Here is a 15,255-nt window from a genome sequence, read left to right as displayed (position 1 = left end):
ACATGAAGTTACGACCATTGTCTATCCTGACCACACAGTAGCGTTATTATTTCCGTGAGACTGACCATTAACGAGTATGGATACGAGATCGCTTGACTTGACTGTGTTTGCTAGTCATTGACAGAGAATATGACCGACCGAGGTTCCGCGGCACAACCACCATCACCATCGATCCTCCTGACTTTTTGGTCCACCCGATGCACAACCAATATACTTAACATCCAGAGAACAACACCTTCGACATGATAAAAACTGCACCATGGCAGATAACATACCTGCGTACTGCTTCACAATCCCATCAGTGTCCGATAGCACCATTTTAGATTGCCGGATCTATCACCCTGTCTCCTTCCAAGATCCGACTACGCATCAGCCAAACAAGAAGGCTGCTCTGATTGCACATCCATATGCGCCTCTAGGAGGATGCATGGATGATCCGGTAGTTATGACTGTCGTTGATCGACTTCTTGAACTGGACTTCGTTGTCGGAACATTCAACTTTCGGTAAACAACAATCGTAACGCTGAACGCTGGCCTTGCTAACCCTCACACAGCGGAGCCGCAAACTCTCAAGGCAATACCAGCTGGGCTGGTCGGGGAGAACGAGACGACTACATGTCTGTCGCAGGTCACCTATTATTCTATCTCAACCAGATCCGGAAACCCAACGATGTCGACAATGATCACGTCCTGGACGATGATACAGAGCTTACGCCCTCCGAGCCTATCACTCTCGTACTGGGAGGCTATTCTTACGGCTCTTTGATTGTTACGCATCTGCCACCTACAGCAGAGATCCTGACCACTTTCCGCCAAACACGTAGTTCACATTCAATGTCTGAGATTCTGCTTCGAGCAAAGGAGCTGGCGCTGCAAACGAACCTATCATTTTCCGATCAGACCGAGGCTCGAGGCAGACTACCAGATCAACCACCGAGGCGACGACATCTACGTCAATCGAGTTCTCAACATTCTATCGTATATGGGGGTAGCGATAGTCCCTCGCCCGCAGACCGCCACTCTACAGATCAAATGTCTGCACGGCTCAAGCATGCCATGCATCGCAGTCATAATCACTCGAGACCCTCGATGCCAAACTCTCCACTAGGATCTAAGGAAGGAAGTACTTCCCAAGGAAATGAAACTGTACTTGAGAGCTTACCGCATGTTTGGACTCACTACCTTCTCATCTCACCATTGCTGCCACCGATATCAAACCTTCTGTCCTTCTCCACGTCGAATTTGTTGTTCTGGCGGCACGCTGACAGCAAAGAGGACAGCTTGACACGACACCCTACGCTCGTGATTTATGGTACTAAGGACATGTTTACTTCTTCACATAAGCTAGATGCTTGGTGTAAGAAGATGGATGGGCTCTCATCGCAAGCTGCAGGGGTGAAGGGAAAATCGCTGTTCAGGTGGAAAAAGATCGAGGGTGCAGGTCACTTTTGGAGAGAGCATGGTGTAGAAGCACAGCTGACAAACAGCTTGCGAGAATGGGTGCACGAAGTAGTCGTGCCTGAACAATAGTAATACCTACCTGTCACTGATGACGCCAGCCGAATTGTTCTGCAAGAGAACAAAGGAGAAATAATAAAGATACAAGTAGCTTCCCCAGATGGCCGGCGCGCGGATCATGTCCGTCGTCGTCACAGCCACTTTTACTCGACTGTGACTTTCAACTTTTCTTCTACAAGACAATCACCCTCACATATCGTCAAAATGCCGCCGAAACGCATGACAGCAAACCCAACAGCGCCTCTGCGCTATCGTCCCGGTAAAGCAGTTGGTGCAGAAGAATCGTCCTCAGAGGAAGAATCAGGCTCCGAATCAGAAACCGAACAGCAACCACAAAAGACGACAAGCGCACCCCCAAAAGCAAATTCATTCCCAAAGTTCAATTCCAACATCAGTAAAGCCGACTTGGAGCGACGGAGACAAGAAGCTCAAGCTCTGCGCGCCCGTGAAGCCGAATTAGCAAAACAAGCACAAGAAGGCTTTGAAACAGCGTCAGAAAGCGAAGACTCTGGCAGCGAAGAAGACTCTGCCTCAGAAGCCGACTCAGACGACGAGGAATCAGAAGACGAAGCTCCCACCCGCCGGTTCGTAGCACCAACCTTCATTTCAAAAGCCCAACGCAAAACCGTCACCACCCCAAAACAATCAGAAGAAGAGGCCTTTGCACAAGAAGAGCGCAAACGACAAGAAAAAGCCGACGCCCTCCTGCAAGCCCAGCTCGAAAAAGAAGCAGCAGAACGCGCCCTAAACCGCAGGGCCTGGGATGACGAAGACCCAGACGCAATCTCCGACGTCGATGACACAGACAACATCGACCCCGAAGCCGAACTAGCAGCCTGGAAACTCCGTGAACTGCACCGCGTAAAACGTGAACGCGAAACCATCGAATCCGCGGAAAAGGAACGCGAGGAAATCGAACGACGAAGAAATCTTACGGCGGAACAACGAGAAGCTGAAGACTCTGCTCATCTTGCTACGCAAAAAGAAGAGAAAGATGCTAGAGGTCAAGCGGGCTTTATGCAGAAATATCACCACAAGGGAGCTTTCTTTCAAGACGATGAGGAGTTTGCAGAACTCGCGAATCGAGATATTATGGGTGCCAAGTTTCAGGATGATTCTGGAAATAGAGAGATTTTGCCGCAGTATATGCAGATTCGAGATATGACAAAGTTGGGTAGGAAGGGAAGGACGAAATACAAGGATCTAAAGGCGGAGGATACAGGACGATGGGGTGCTGAGGATGATAGAAGAGGCAGTCCAGGATATGGAGGAGATAGGTACACAAAAGATAGAGAAGGAGCGACTGGAGCCAATGCTTCTGTTGTTGGAGAGAGAAGGAGGAGAGACGATGATCGTGGTGGTGAGGCCAAGAGGCCTCGATATGATTGAACGAACGACTTTACGAAACACTATAATATCTATGGAAGCAGACCTTGCCACTTGCTCCCACTCTTTGGAGATACCCTTTAACACAAGCTGTCTTCTCTTGACACCCCTCTTCATCTCAGTATCCCCATCTGTGACAGAAACTGTTGTAAGGTACAGTGATTTGTACACTTCAAGGACCACCGATAGAAATATCTACTCAGCCTGGTCAAAAGAAGCAATGTTCTCACCCTGTTCACCAATACGAGCAAGCTTCTGCTGAGCCATGATAAAGTTGGCCCTCTCCTTGTGAAGAGTCTTGCGATGAATCTCCCTCTCACCGTCTTCGGCAAGTAATTCCTTGCATCGATCCTGAGCATCGCGAGTCTCCACCTCAAGTCCAGCCTTGAGCTGCTGAGGAAGATTGTTCTCGAGATCATAAAGCACTTCCACCTCCACACCCTGAACAACATGGTCGAGGAATCGGAGAAGGGCGACATCGTGGTATCCTCTGACCTTTGCGATGACTTTAATTTCTTCGCCAAAGGGGTCATCAGGGAGGTCGGCGCGAGCTTTCTGATCGGTCTTGGCCTTCTTCTTGCGTTCGCTTGGCTCGACTATAATGCGGCCAGCGGCGCGATCAGTGTTTTCAAGCTTCTCTACGAGTCTTGCGGTAGTGCGACCCTCCAGCAAGATCTTGAGTTCACGGTCATGGTGGTGCTTAAATCCTTCGGCGTTAAGGGTGAGAGGCTTGCGTTGCTCAAGGGTAAGTGCGCGCTTTGCATGCTCCAATTGCTTGAGCATGGCTTTCGAGACGAAACCCTTGATGATCTTCTTGGCCTCGGTGAAAAAGGCAGTGTTGAGCCACAGAGCGCAAGCTTCCTCGAGTAGCTGATCGAGAGTCGTCTGAACCTCTTCCTTGACAGCATCGATGTACTGCAACATGGGCTGTTCCCAACCTGCGAGAGTTTCCTTGCGAAGATAGTCGACAGCAAGAGGATCCACTTCGCCAGGAACTCCAGAGGCAGTCAACTTGCTGAGAGTGTCGCGGACGTCCAACAGACGGAAAGTCTTCTTGCCTCCGGTCGACGGGCTCGACTCGTGTCTGGCAGCAACATCGGGCTTGATCTTCTTTGCGGAGACCGTTGCCGCTGTGGGAGTGTCGTTGTTGGCTCTTCTCTTTTTGCCCTTGGTCTCTACACTGGGGCAAGGAGTGCCACCAAACTCATCGTCGTCTGAGAGCAGTGAGAAGGTAGGAATGTCAATGGCTTGACGAAACTTCTCAGGCGTGGCAACGATAAGACCAGGACGGAGTTTGTGCAAGCTGACATGGAAGGTGTTGTTGAGCTCCTTGAGCGAGTTGCGCAGCTCGTTGTGTGGATGTATGCCCTGCGAGTGCTTCTCGACCGAGTTGCGGAAGACATTGAGTGCCTCGAGAACCTTGCCCAGAGCATTCTCAGGTGGGTCAGGATAACCAGCAAGCTCCGTCTCGATCTCTTCAAGATGAGCGTTGACAGTTTTGCTGATTCTAGGCAAGGTGACGAGGATCTGCTTGGTCAACTTCACTGACAACGTGTCTCGAAGCTTGAAGGTTCCGAAGCAATCCTGGAAGTCGGCCAATTCTGTGCTCCAAGGCATCTGAGCGAAAAACGCCATCTCGTTTCTACGCGCCTCCGCAGAAGAGATCTCGCCATTGAGTTCGAGCTGGTCAGGTTGCTTAGTAATAAAGTAGCCATGGCCGACGGCAAATGCGTCACCACGAAGAACACTCTGGATGCTTTGAGTTCTGCTGCCGGGTGGCCAGCGGTCAGGCTTAGTCAAACAGCCAACGGTACGGTCAATTGCCCCATTGCATTGGTCGATCAGGGCAGCCCCACTCGAGTTGGCAAAGTCGGATTCCATAGAGCGAGCAAGCAGGATCAGCGAATTCCCTTGCTTGATGTGATCGGCCACGAAGTTCTCGACAAGCTTGACAAGCCACTGATCCTTGTGTGTAGTCATCTGACGGATGACACCAGGGAGATCGATGAACGACAACGATGGCTGACCAGGAGCAGTCAGGTCGAGAATGACTTTGTTCGGGGCAAACTCAACAGCCAACGGCAAGGCTTCGACGATGTCGGCATTGAGATACTTCTTCGGATCGTCACCGGGATTGAGTGTGGCCCATTGTGCACGACTGATGATGCCGGTGAGATCGGTTTTGTTAGTCACGGTAGCAAAGCGTATGGTTGTGGGTGTGTGATCTTCGTGCCATTTGCCGTAACGACCGTCGGTGCTGGCATTCGGATCGAAGGAGAACTTCTGCTGGAGGGAAACTTCGCAAGACCAGGCAGTGTCTTGAGAGGAGTACAAGGTGATCTCAAGAGGGCAGCGTGTGCAAGTGCCGTCACTGCGTGGGACTTTGATGCCGCTGATACCTTCGATGAGCTACTCAATTGTCAGTGATGATCCGTACGAGACGAGAGAGCCTATCTTACAGAGCTCTTGCCGGCAGACTGGTCGCCAACGACGATGATCTTTGGTAGCGGCAGGTTCCTGGCCTCAACACCGAGCTGTTCTAGCTCCTTGATGAGTTGGACTAGCTTCTGTACAGGACGACCAAGCAGATCGATGTCTTCAGTATCGATACGTCGAGGATCGACACCAGTGCACACGTCAAAGGCGCCGCCAGTAGAAGGCGAGGGTGAAGTCATGGTGGATGTCTCTGACCTAGGCGCAAAATTGTTGCTGCTGTTATTGTTGTTGGGGATGTTGGAAGCGTGGCCAGTTATAGCCTTGTGCTCAAGTTTGATGCGAGGTTGCGCCATGGACAGAAAACGCTAGTTGATGGAGGAAGGAATGAGAAGGTGAGAGTTGAAGGTCAGAAGATAAAAAGGAAGAATAAGAAAGCGCAGACTGGTTGTGTTGGGAGCTTTGGGAGTGAGCGCCGCGTCAAGTGAAGAAGTGAAGCAACCAGACAACACGTCTGCCAGCCACGTGTTTCTTCCGGAACCAAATGGAGGAATCTATGAACCAAGACTGATGTGGAAGGAAAATCACCGTGAGTGAAGTAATTTTAGTAGTGTAAGATGTTCGTCGTGATATTGTGCTTCTTGACTGCGTAGTGTTGTCTTGATCCTGAACAGCCAGCCATCTGCAGACTTCGCGACAGTATAAAGATACTTAAGTGTATCGACAGTCAAAGCCTTCGCGATGTTGTCGGTCTATCACACACGAGCCTACTAGCATTATCTAAGAGCCGCATTCAACAGACCTCGGTATTTCAGATATGCCCAGCATCTCTGGCAGCCTTTCGAAGGAGACTCAGACCGGTTCCAAGATGTATGTATTGCGAGATGACAGGAGAACATTCCTACAGAGTATGACAAGCGTGTTCGAGGGAACAAATGACGAAATGTGAGTCGCACAGCGGCAGGAGACCAAGTCATATACTCAGCAAGCTTTCGAGTTCAGTGCTTTCGAACATACAGCAGCCATCTGACTTACCTGCATCAACCGTAGCTTGCACGACGAAGCACGTTTTTTCTGCAGGTTCCCGCTCCATATATGTGGCCATCTGACATTCCTGAGAGTCCTTCCACGTGGGCAGTGATCCGGCATGCTTGCTTGGCCGTTGGGTCGCACGACGAGAGAAGTACATAATGCTCCTGCTTATGTGGTACATGAACAAGGCGAACAACGGAGTCTTCAGCACGAATATCCGGTCGTTCCAACCTGAGGATGGTTAGAAGCATGACACGAAGCTTTCAGCTTTGGAATGACCACAGAGCCGCTAGCATGCTGTACCTGTTAGCCTCACGCTTGCATATGCCGCTGTGACTGACAGTAGGTGAGAGCCGAGCGGAGGTAAAAAGGCTGTAGGAAAACGAGACGAGAGTTGATATACGAGCGCCTTTTGACATAGAAGAAAGAATGTTGCAGGAAGGAACATCGAAGCCTTTTCCCCACACAAAACCATCCTTCTCTGCCGATGACGGTGACAGCATGTCAGCCACACGGCACCTACTTCCGGTGTCAACACATTTGGGATCGACAAGGAGGAAACAGTCCAAGTAATAAGGAATAGCGGCACAAGAGGGGCTAATGGGAGATGGCAGTAACCGTTCAGACCTTTCTCAGCCGACTATCTCCACTCCACTCGAAACCGTGCACTTGATGACAAACGCAGCTCAGGTAGCACTATCGCTCTTGCCTATCGCGTAGGCCGCTCCGCCAGACCGAGCTGTCACAGTTTAGTTCTTTGCGACAAAGCGAGACGACATAGTTCGACACAATGCAACGCGGCGAAACCGATCCGGCTGTGCAGAGAGACCAAGGGCGCGTCCCTTTCGATGTGGTGCCCAATTTGGACTACCGAGTCGACCAAAGCGCAGACGAGGAAGCAGTGCGGCGATCAAGAGAAAGCAACCTAGATGGACAAGCCAGGCGACAATCAAAAGACGAAGAGAGTGGAGTAACCGCCATGGGCGACGACAATGTCAACGAGAAGGAGTTCGAAGTCACATGGGATGGCGATGACGATCCGATGAACCCAAGAAGCATGCCATATGCCCGCAAATGGATTATTGTCATAATCGTTAGCGCAAGCTCTCTATGCGTGTACGTAGTATTTTCGTCACTCTTTCGAAGCAATAGCACCTCAAGACCATGCTCTGCCTGGCATTTTGTCTCTCCGCCTGTCTGGGCCGATCCGCCACCATCTTCTGAAACTATTGAATCTGACTGTCCCTATGAATAGTACCTGCACATCCGCTCTTTATACTAGCACTTATGCGCAGCTGGAACCAGAGTTTGGTTGCTCAAGGATTGTGGCTACTCTTGGACTATCCTTGTTCGTCATGGGACTGGGATGTGGGCCTATGGTCATGTCGCCGCTCTCAGAAGTGAGTCTTTGCATCATGATCACCGTGAGGGCATTGAATTGACTATGTGAAAAGTTCTACGGACGACGACCGATCTACATCGCTTCTTATGCCTTCTTCCTGATCTGGCTGATCCCATGTGCTGTTGCGCAGAACATAGCAACTATGCTAGTAGCACGATTCTTTGACGGACTAGCTGGCAGCGCCTTCCTGAGGTACTTTCTTCCAAAACTCTCAATGGACACCTTGTTCGACCAGGAACTGACTCATGATGGTGCGGAATAGTGTAGCGGGAGGAACTGTTGGAGATCTATTTCCTAAAACGCAGCTGTCTCTGCCAATGGGTTAGTTGTGTTCGGAATTGTAGGGCGAGGAACAAGCAGCTGACGTGATGCAGCATTCTACACCGCGGCTCCCTTTGTTGGCCGTGAGTCCACTGTCAATGCACACTAAGGGTTTATACTTACAGTTGTGTAGCCGAGATCGGTCCCATTGTCGGAGGGTTCATCAACTACAACACTTCTTGGGTACGTGATGAGTGTGTTGGGCTTGTCCACTCTCGCTGATATGTGCTATCCAGCGATGGACGTTCTATGTCCTCCTTATCTGGTCAGGCATCATGCTTGCAGCCATCATTTTCCTGGTACCAGAAACATACCATCCGGTCCTCCTTCGCAAAAAAGCCATCACGCTCAGAAAAGATACGGGTAACCAGGCATGGCGAGCACCGATTGAGAACATGGACGAGTCAGTGTTCCGGACTGTTGCATGGAGCTGTGTCAGACCATTCCAGCTTTTGTTCCTCGAAGCCATGTGCTTGAACCTCTGCATCCTCTCGGCCATCCTCTTGGGCATTCTCTACCTCTTCTTTGGAGCCTTTCCCCTGGTCTTCGAGAACAATCACGGTTTCGTACTGTGGCAGACTGGACTCACATTCATAGGTATTTTTGTAGGTATGGTGACTGGTGTCAGCTGCGACCCTATCTGGCGGAGAAACTACAACCGCCTGGTTACCAAGAACGGAGGCGTTTCTGAGCCAGAATTCCGGCTACCACCCACAATCCTGTAAGTCTTCAATTGCTTTGCTTTCTTCCTGTGCCAAGTGTGGGATCAATGTTGAAGGGCACGAAGTCGAGTTCTGCTTCCATATCACTATGGGGGATGCCGAACCCTGCAGATATCTTCGTGAACAATATTGAACAAGCGTCGGGACCAGGTGCATCACTGGAGACTGCCTTGCGCTCGCTCGCGCTGTTGAGACTCGACTCAAATCGTTGGGATGTGTAAGATAGAATGTGCTGACATTCGTGCTAGCGGCGCAATCTTGGTTCCAATTGGTATATTCGGTGAGCGACTGGAGGGTGGTGATGTGCAAGAGATCATTGGATAACTGATACAAGGCGTTGCATAGGTTTTGGTTGGACGACTTATTCCTCGGTAAGTGGCTTGCATCAGTTATACCCTTGGCGTATGCAGAAAGATCTTGGATTTTCATTGGAGGCAATATGTGCAAATGCCCCAGTATCCAATGCAACCCCGCCGCAACATCTTACTGGACCCAGAGTGCTTTTTTGCACGACAGGCCAGATGGGAGCCCGAGTCCATGGAAAGAGGAGAACACCCAGCTAACCCCCGTGATGCAGGTACATTGGATCGGTAAGACCATTCGAGCTCGATGCCTTGCATAAGCGACACTTGATACTGACTGCGGGTTGGCAAAAGTGCCCATCGTCTTCAGCGGCATCTTTGGTCTCGGGTAAGTCGAAATGAAGAGAAAGTCTGCTCAGAATGTGTCACTGACAGATCAGCAATATCTTTGTGTTTAGTGGAATCTTTACCTTCTTAGTTGAAACGGTATGTGCCTCTCCATCATGTGAGCGGCTACGGGGCGGACCGTGGGGTTGCCACAATGCTTCATTCGACCACCCCTGTAAAAGACGTGCACGGGTCACTGATGTGCTGTGACAGTACCCTCTCTATGCAGCAAGCGCGCTGGCGGCCAACAGTTTTGCACGATCGTCATTTGCGGCAGCATTCCCACTGGTAAGGATTGACTTGGGCGAAAGCGATGATGAGTATTGCTAATTGGACATATAGTTTGGAGTGCAGATGTACAATAGTGAGTGAACTCCGGTTTCGGGCAGAGGTCAAAGAAGCGGTAACTAATACGAAAACCCGGAACAGAGCTTGGATATCAATGGGTGGGTGGCAGGAATTCAAAAATTGGTCATGATGGGTTGCGTGATGCTAAATCGGTGATAGGCGTCGTCATTGCTGGCCTTCCTAGCACTTGCCATGGCACCATTTCGTGAGTGAAACCCAAGTAACCCGTACCGTGGACGGAGAAAGCTGACCCTGGCATAAGCGTACCTATTCTTTAGTAAGAAGCATTACTTGGTTAGAGAGAAGAGCGAGGAGGAATGCTGACGAGCCAATAGGATACGGCAAGCGACTTCGCAAAAACTCCAAGTTTGCGCATTCCTGAGGACAGATTGGGACTTTGAGGTACAGAAATAGACGAGCTCGGATCGGTGGCACCGCATGAACAATAGTGCATCGCGTTTCCCACGAGGCAAGAGACACTAAAACGATCTGTGCTCGGGCCCTCGGTGTGGAGGGCAGCAGGCTGGGAAGCCAGTCAAAACATGGGAGTGGAACGAAGGAAGTTTGGCCGCGAGACATGAATGGCCGTAGAAGCGAGCATGTGCTACCGAACGACATTGAGAATTGACAAGCTGGCATGTTGGCCCGATGCACAAGGTGGACAATGATGATGCATGTTTAGTATGCTTATTGTGAGAGTTGGAGCTTTGACTCTCGGTGGGGGCGGGCTGGCGGGCTGGCGGGAGAGGAGGAGGAGGAGGAGGAGAAGGGTTGGAGAAGAAGGGCTCGGCCTTGCGGGAAGGATGCGGGCTTGCCAAGGCCGAGTCGCGCATGTCGAGTCCAGGTTCATACCTAGTGCAAGCAACTCATTCTCTGCGATCACAACATCTTCGGAGTGCGTACTGTCGTCGTGCAAGGTCGCAGGACTCGTCGCATCGTCCAAACCATACTGATCTTGTTGCGATTGCGCAGTGACACCGAAGCAGCAGCCCCTCGGCCCACTCACGCGTCCCGACACTCTGGCATAGACATCATGACTTTAGCGAGGGTGACACAGACTGCGTAGACATTGCTTTGGTAAAGAGCGCTGCTTCCCCTGCTTACCTTGCACCGCGTGGGCGGGACCCGTAGCATTTTCCCTGGCGAACCCTTGTGGCACGGCGCATACTACTGGCTGCACTTCAGCCCACTCGTGATCTCACATCCATCCACCTGGGAATCCTGAAACGGAAACAATCCACGGGAAGCTGCAGAAAACGTGCTCTGTGCAAACTCGACTGCCCCGTGCCACTCCAGCGGACTCGACTGCTATATTACCCTGGCCATGGCCTCCGATCCAGCCCAACACGGCTCACCCGACGACCAGACAGACCCCTCGACCAACCACACTCAGTCGCAGTCCCAGACGCAGATCATCATGTCCGACTCGATCCAAGAACGCTTCCAGAGCGACGACAAGGCTTCACCGGCTTCTGCTACCTCCAACAAGGACCAGAACGACTCGGCTGCTAAGCGTGCGAACGCAAAAGATCCCTCGAGACCCAGAAGGAAGAAGGCGCGCAGAGCCTGCTATGCCTGCCAGCGTGCCCATCTGACCTGCGGTATGCCTGTCTTGCAGCTCGTGTCCGAAAGAAACATCTCTAACCCAAGCAGGTGACGAACGGCCATGTCTTCGGTGCATCAAGCGTGGATTACAAGACCATTGCCACGACGGAGTACGAAAGAAGGCTAAATATCTACACGATGCGCCTAACGATGCCCTCATGGCCCACACCTACAACCAAAACCATAACCAGAGTCAGATGAATCAGTCTACTCCAACGTCAGAGCAGCCTCCTGTTGCTCAGCCCTCGTCATACTACCCTACTCCTGTTGGTCCTCAGACGTTTGCCAACTTTGGTCACACCCCGTCGTCAGCTCCTATCAATTCTCCCTCGACTACCGATTCTCCTCTGGTCCATCCTCATCCTTATGCCCCACAACAAAACATGGTCACTCAGCCGTTTCCTTCAGCCTCGTCTCAACAGATGCCACCTCCCCAGGATCCTGTCTCATCCATCTCTCATAATTCTTCAGACGGAAAGCCTGGCCAGCCCTTTAATGCCCCTTTCTTCGACCCCGCAGATCCGTCACTCTTCAACTTTGACATCTCCAGTCTGAACTTCGGCAATCACTATGGTGCTTTGGAATTTGGCATGCTTGGACACATGTCATCTGGTGCTGTTGAAACACCAGATGCCGAGAACAGCCTGATGACCTCAATTGCTTATGACCCGACCAACCCCAACTACTCCACCAGCTACCCTTACAACAATACCGCCTTTACTGACTGGCAACGTAACGCTGATGGAACAAGACAAAACAGTTCTGGCCAAATCTTTTCCATAACAGGAGACAGCAGTTTTGATGGCCAGCTGAACTTCCCCAATGCTTTTGCTATTGGCGAGAACGGGTCCATCTCTGGAGCGAGTCCCAGCGCTGCCAACATGATGGACTTCAGCACAGGATACAGCACAAGTCCTGTGGCTTCAGCACAGCACTTACTACACAGCTCAAACCAAGACTACAATCGTCATCAGCATCGACCGCAGATCAGAAGTAGTTTCTCTGCGAATGACATCAACCAAACGCGACCCAACTCACAGCGAAGACGACGGGATCCGTCAGATATATACACATCAGTCACCGCGCCTTACTCGTACACGACTGGCTTCCATGCTTTGACCGCATGCCTACAAAGACTTTATTCTCCACAAAAGACAGCCAGAATTGCCAGGGCGCTCGCGGCTATTCGACCATCATTCATTTCTTGTACAAAACAGTTGAATGTCGACGATCTGATTTTCATGGAGAAATGTTTCCAGAGAACGCTGTTCGAGTACGATGACTTCCTGACGGCTTATGGAACCCCTACCCTCATCTTGCGTCGTACTGGCGAGGTTGCCGCTGTTAGCAAAGAGTTTTCTCTGCTTACTGGATGGTCGAAAGACGTTCTCCTCGGCAAGGACGCGAACATGAACATCAACATCGGCAACGCTTCGGGGCGTCAAACGGGTACCAGCACTAGAGGTACTGCTACACCTCGAGGCCAAGGCAGTGGAGACACTGCCGGTCGACTACAGCCCGTTCTGTTACCGGAGCTCATGGAGGATGATAATGTCATCGACTTCTACGAAGACTTTGCCAAACTTGCCTTCGGAGACTCGCGCGGTGTCATGATGAAGCCATGCAAACTCCTCAAGTACAAGACCAAGGAAGATCCCGGTTGGAGTGCAGACCTGTTGGGGGAGCGAGAGAATAGACTCAGCAACGGCAAGCCCGTCGGTCCACTCATCAGCGGCGAGTCTGGAATGAACTCGCTGGGTGATCGGGACGGCAAGGTGTCTTGCATGTTCTGTTGGGTGGTCAAGCGAGATGTGTTTGACATTCCCATGATGATTGTTATGAATGTGAGACTGATTCTCACACCTGCCTTGATCAAGCGCGATTTGCTGACTCTGATACAGTTCCTTCCAATTATCTAGATCGGCGAGGCATTATTTGGGCACAGAGGCGTTCTGCTTTGGTTGCGGCAATCAAGAGCCGGGTCAACAGCATTATCACACATGCGCAATTAATTCAAGCATATTCTAATGAGTAGATGATAATCCAGGGCAGAATGGATCGCCTGCGTGAAGCAGGTGATATTTATTGGCATCATGCATCAAAACATGTCCGAAGGACTTCATTCAGTACACTTACAAATGAATATTCATTAATCTGTTCAAATTCATGCAAACCCAAGAGCAGCCTGTAGTAGCTCGTAACCGCTCCCGAAAAACAAGTGTATGCAGCCTCGTTTGCGTCCTCGGGTGCCTGTGTACGATATTACGAGGGACATGAAGTTTGGCGAGGACGAATACCAGGCGCTTGGGCCAATGTCGCAATCAGACATTCCCCACCAAAAAGTTGGGCGCCAGATGGGAGCCGGAACAATGTTGAAAGGCAGACCTTTGAACTTGAAGCTTTTGTCACCAAGTACACAATCATCTCGCTACGTACACATAGGCTTCCGCAAAATGGCAAACGTCGCAAGCACTTATTCCGGTAATTGCTGCACCACTACCGACTGAAGCTACACCAAGCAGTAGCACATTTTCAGAATGAGGACCTGACTTTTGGCGCTGTTCGCATCCAACAGATCCCATCCACATTGCCGTCATTGGCGGTACTGGCCTGCAATCGCTGCCAGGCTTCACCCATGCTGCTACTTTGAACGTCGATACACCATGGGGCACCCCTTCGTCGCCCATCAGCGTCTTGCACCACAAGTCTCCCTCGACTGGCAAGGACATCCCTATCGCTTTCCTGTCTCGTCACGGTCTGCACCATGAGATTGCTCCTCACGAGGTCCCCGCTCGCGCCAACATCGCTGCTCTCCGCTCCCTTGGTGTCCGTACCATTATCGCTTTCTCGGCCGTCGGCAGTCTGCAAGAGCAGATCAAGCCTCGCGACTTTGTAGTTCCCGACCAGGTCATTGACCGTACCAAGGGCATCCGTCCCTTCACCTTCTTCGAGGAGGGCATGGTCGGCCATGTCGGCTTCGCTGATCCCTTCGACGAGAAGCTGGGTGCTGTTGTAAGAAAGCTTGGTCACAGCCTCGAGGGCGACAATGTGCACTTGCACGACAAGGGCACCATCATCTGCATGGGTATGTGAATTTGAAAAGAGAAGGGGTATATGGAAGATGAAGTACTGACCGGAACTTCAACAGAGGGCCCTCAATTCTCCACCCGCGCCGAATCCAACATGTACCGTTCATGGGGCGGCAGTGTCATCAACATGTCGGTCCTTCCCGAGGCAAAGTTGGCAAAGGAGGCCGAGATTGCCTACCAAATGATTTGTATGAGCACCGACTACGACTGCTGGCACAGTTCTGAGGACGTGACCGTGGAGATGGTCATGGGCAACATGAAGGCTAACTCGGAGAACGCCTACCGCTTTGTTGGTGGCGTTCTTGACGAGCTCACCAAGGAGGAGCATGGCGATCTGGTCCAAGCAAAGCACCTCGAGGGACAGACCAAGTTCGCTGGTGGTATTACTGCTCCTGCAGGCCGCAAGGACGCAGCCAAGAAGAAGCTGACCTGGTTGTTCCCTGGCTACTTTGAGTAGATATGCCGATGATCTCGGCGAGACTCTACAGCTCATAGACTATATACATGATGGAATAAAGAAGGCTCATAATGATATTACAAGAATGATCAGGCGTGCGGGACTGCGGGAAACAAACAGCGAGCAAGAGTCGGCGTCGGAGAAGGAGCTGGCCGAGCTTGGGGCAAGCCAGACGCATGACGATTCAAGCTCCGGCGAGCCAGCCATCAGTCAATCAACGACGACGACCTGTCACTTCACCATCCATCGCTCT

At 51.3% G+C, this 15,255-nt stretch overlaps 6 protein-coding genes across 6 annotated transcripts; 5 read left to right on the top strand and 1 right to left on the bottom strand.

Moving 5' to 3' along the window:
• The first annotated feature begins 130 nt into the window (after nucleotides 1-130).
• On the top strand, nucleotides 131-1,670 carry AUEXF2481DRAFT_89805 (uncharacterized protein). Its single transcript, XM_013487210.1, has 2 exons — nucleotides 131-504; nucleotides 555-1,670. Exons 1-2 carry the CDS (start codon nucleotides 260-262, stop codon nucleotides 1,528-1,530), a joined length of 1,221 nt encoding a protein of 406 aa, XP_013342664.1. The 5' UTR covers nucleotides 131-259; the 3' UTR covers nucleotides 1,531-1,670.
• Nucleotides 1,655-3,103, top strand: AUEXF2481DRAFT_80794 (uncharacterized protein). The gene has a single exon (XM_013487196.1). It carries the CDS (start codon nucleotides 1,723-1,725, stop codon nucleotides 2,905-2,907), a length of 1,185 nt encoding a protein of 394 aa, XP_013342650.1. The 5' UTR covers nucleotides 1,655-1,722; the 3' UTR covers nucleotides 2,908-3,103.
• On the bottom strand, nucleotides 3,100-5,579 carry AUEXF2481DRAFT_66902 (uncharacterized protein; the record flags this gene model as incomplete). Its single annotated transcript, XM_013487185.1, has 4 exons — nucleotides 3,100-3,819; nucleotides 3,889-3,981; nucleotides 4,084-5,313; nucleotides 5,364-5,579. The coding sequence occupies 4 exons, from the start codon at nucleotides 5,577-5,579 to the stop codon at nucleotides 3,100-3,102; spliced, it is 2,259 nt and encodes a 752-aa protein (XP_013342639.1).
• Nucleotides 5,580-6,851: 1,272 nt separating this feature from the next.
• Nucleotides 6,852-10,089, top strand: AUEXF2481DRAFT_41174 (uncharacterized protein). The gene is made up of 15 exons (XM_013487100.1): nucleotides 6,852-7,485; nucleotides 7,625-7,769; nucleotides 7,824-7,963; nucleotides 8,034-8,092; nucleotides 8,146-8,175; nucleotides 8,226-8,275; nucleotides 8,329-8,813; nucleotides 9,063-9,094; nucleotides 9,160-9,185; nucleotides 9,392-9,404; nucleotides 9,471-9,504; nucleotides 9,557-9,602; nucleotides 9,717-9,791; nucleotides 9,846-9,867; nucleotides 9,933-10,089. Exons 1-15 carry the CDS (start codon nucleotides 7,160-7,162, stop codon nucleotides 10,058-10,060), a joined length of 1,611 nt encoding a protein of 536 aa, XP_013342554.1. The 5' UTR covers nucleotides 6,852-7,159; the 3' UTR covers nucleotides 10,061-10,089.
• Nucleotides 10,090-10,726: 637 nt separating this feature from the next.
• Nucleotides 10,727-13,624, top strand: AUEXF2481DRAFT_41169 (uncharacterized protein). Its single transcript, XM_013487099.1, has 4 exons — nucleotides 10,727-10,746; nucleotides 10,824-11,452; nucleotides 11,505-13,300; nucleotides 13,358-13,624. The coding sequence occupies exons 2-4, from the start codon at nucleotides 11,176-11,178 to the stop codon at nucleotides 13,373-13,375; spliced, it is 2,091 nt and encodes a 696-aa protein (XP_013342553.1). The 5' UTR covers nucleotides 10,727-10,746; nucleotides 10,824-11,175; the 3' UTR covers nucleotides 13,376-13,624.
• Nucleotides 13,625-13,909: 285 nt separating this feature from the next.
• AUEXF2481DRAFT_6047 (uncharacterized protein) lies at nucleotides 13,910-15,002 on the top strand (the record flags this gene model as incomplete). Its single annotated transcript, XM_013486997.1, has 3 exons — nucleotides 13,910-13,937; nucleotides 14,032-14,541; nucleotides 14,605-15,002. The coding sequence occupies 3 exons, from the start codon at nucleotides 13,910-13,912 to the stop codon at nucleotides 15,000-15,002; spliced, it is 936 nt and encodes a 311-aa protein (XP_013342451.1).
• Nucleotides 15,003-15,255: the final 253 nt, after the last annotated feature.

Source organism: Aureobasidium subglaciale, assembly GCF_000721755.1.
Source record: "Aureobasidium subglaciale EXF-2481 unplaced genomic scaffold scaffold_14, whole genome shotgun sequence".
Classification (NCBI taxonomy): domain Eukaryota; kingdom Fungi; phylum Ascomycota; class Dothideomycetes; order Dothideales; family Saccotheciaceae; genus Aureobasidium; species Aureobasidium subglaciale.
The sequence above is the reverse complement of the archived record's forward strand: the minus strand, read 5'-3'. Positions and strand labels throughout refer to the sequence as shown.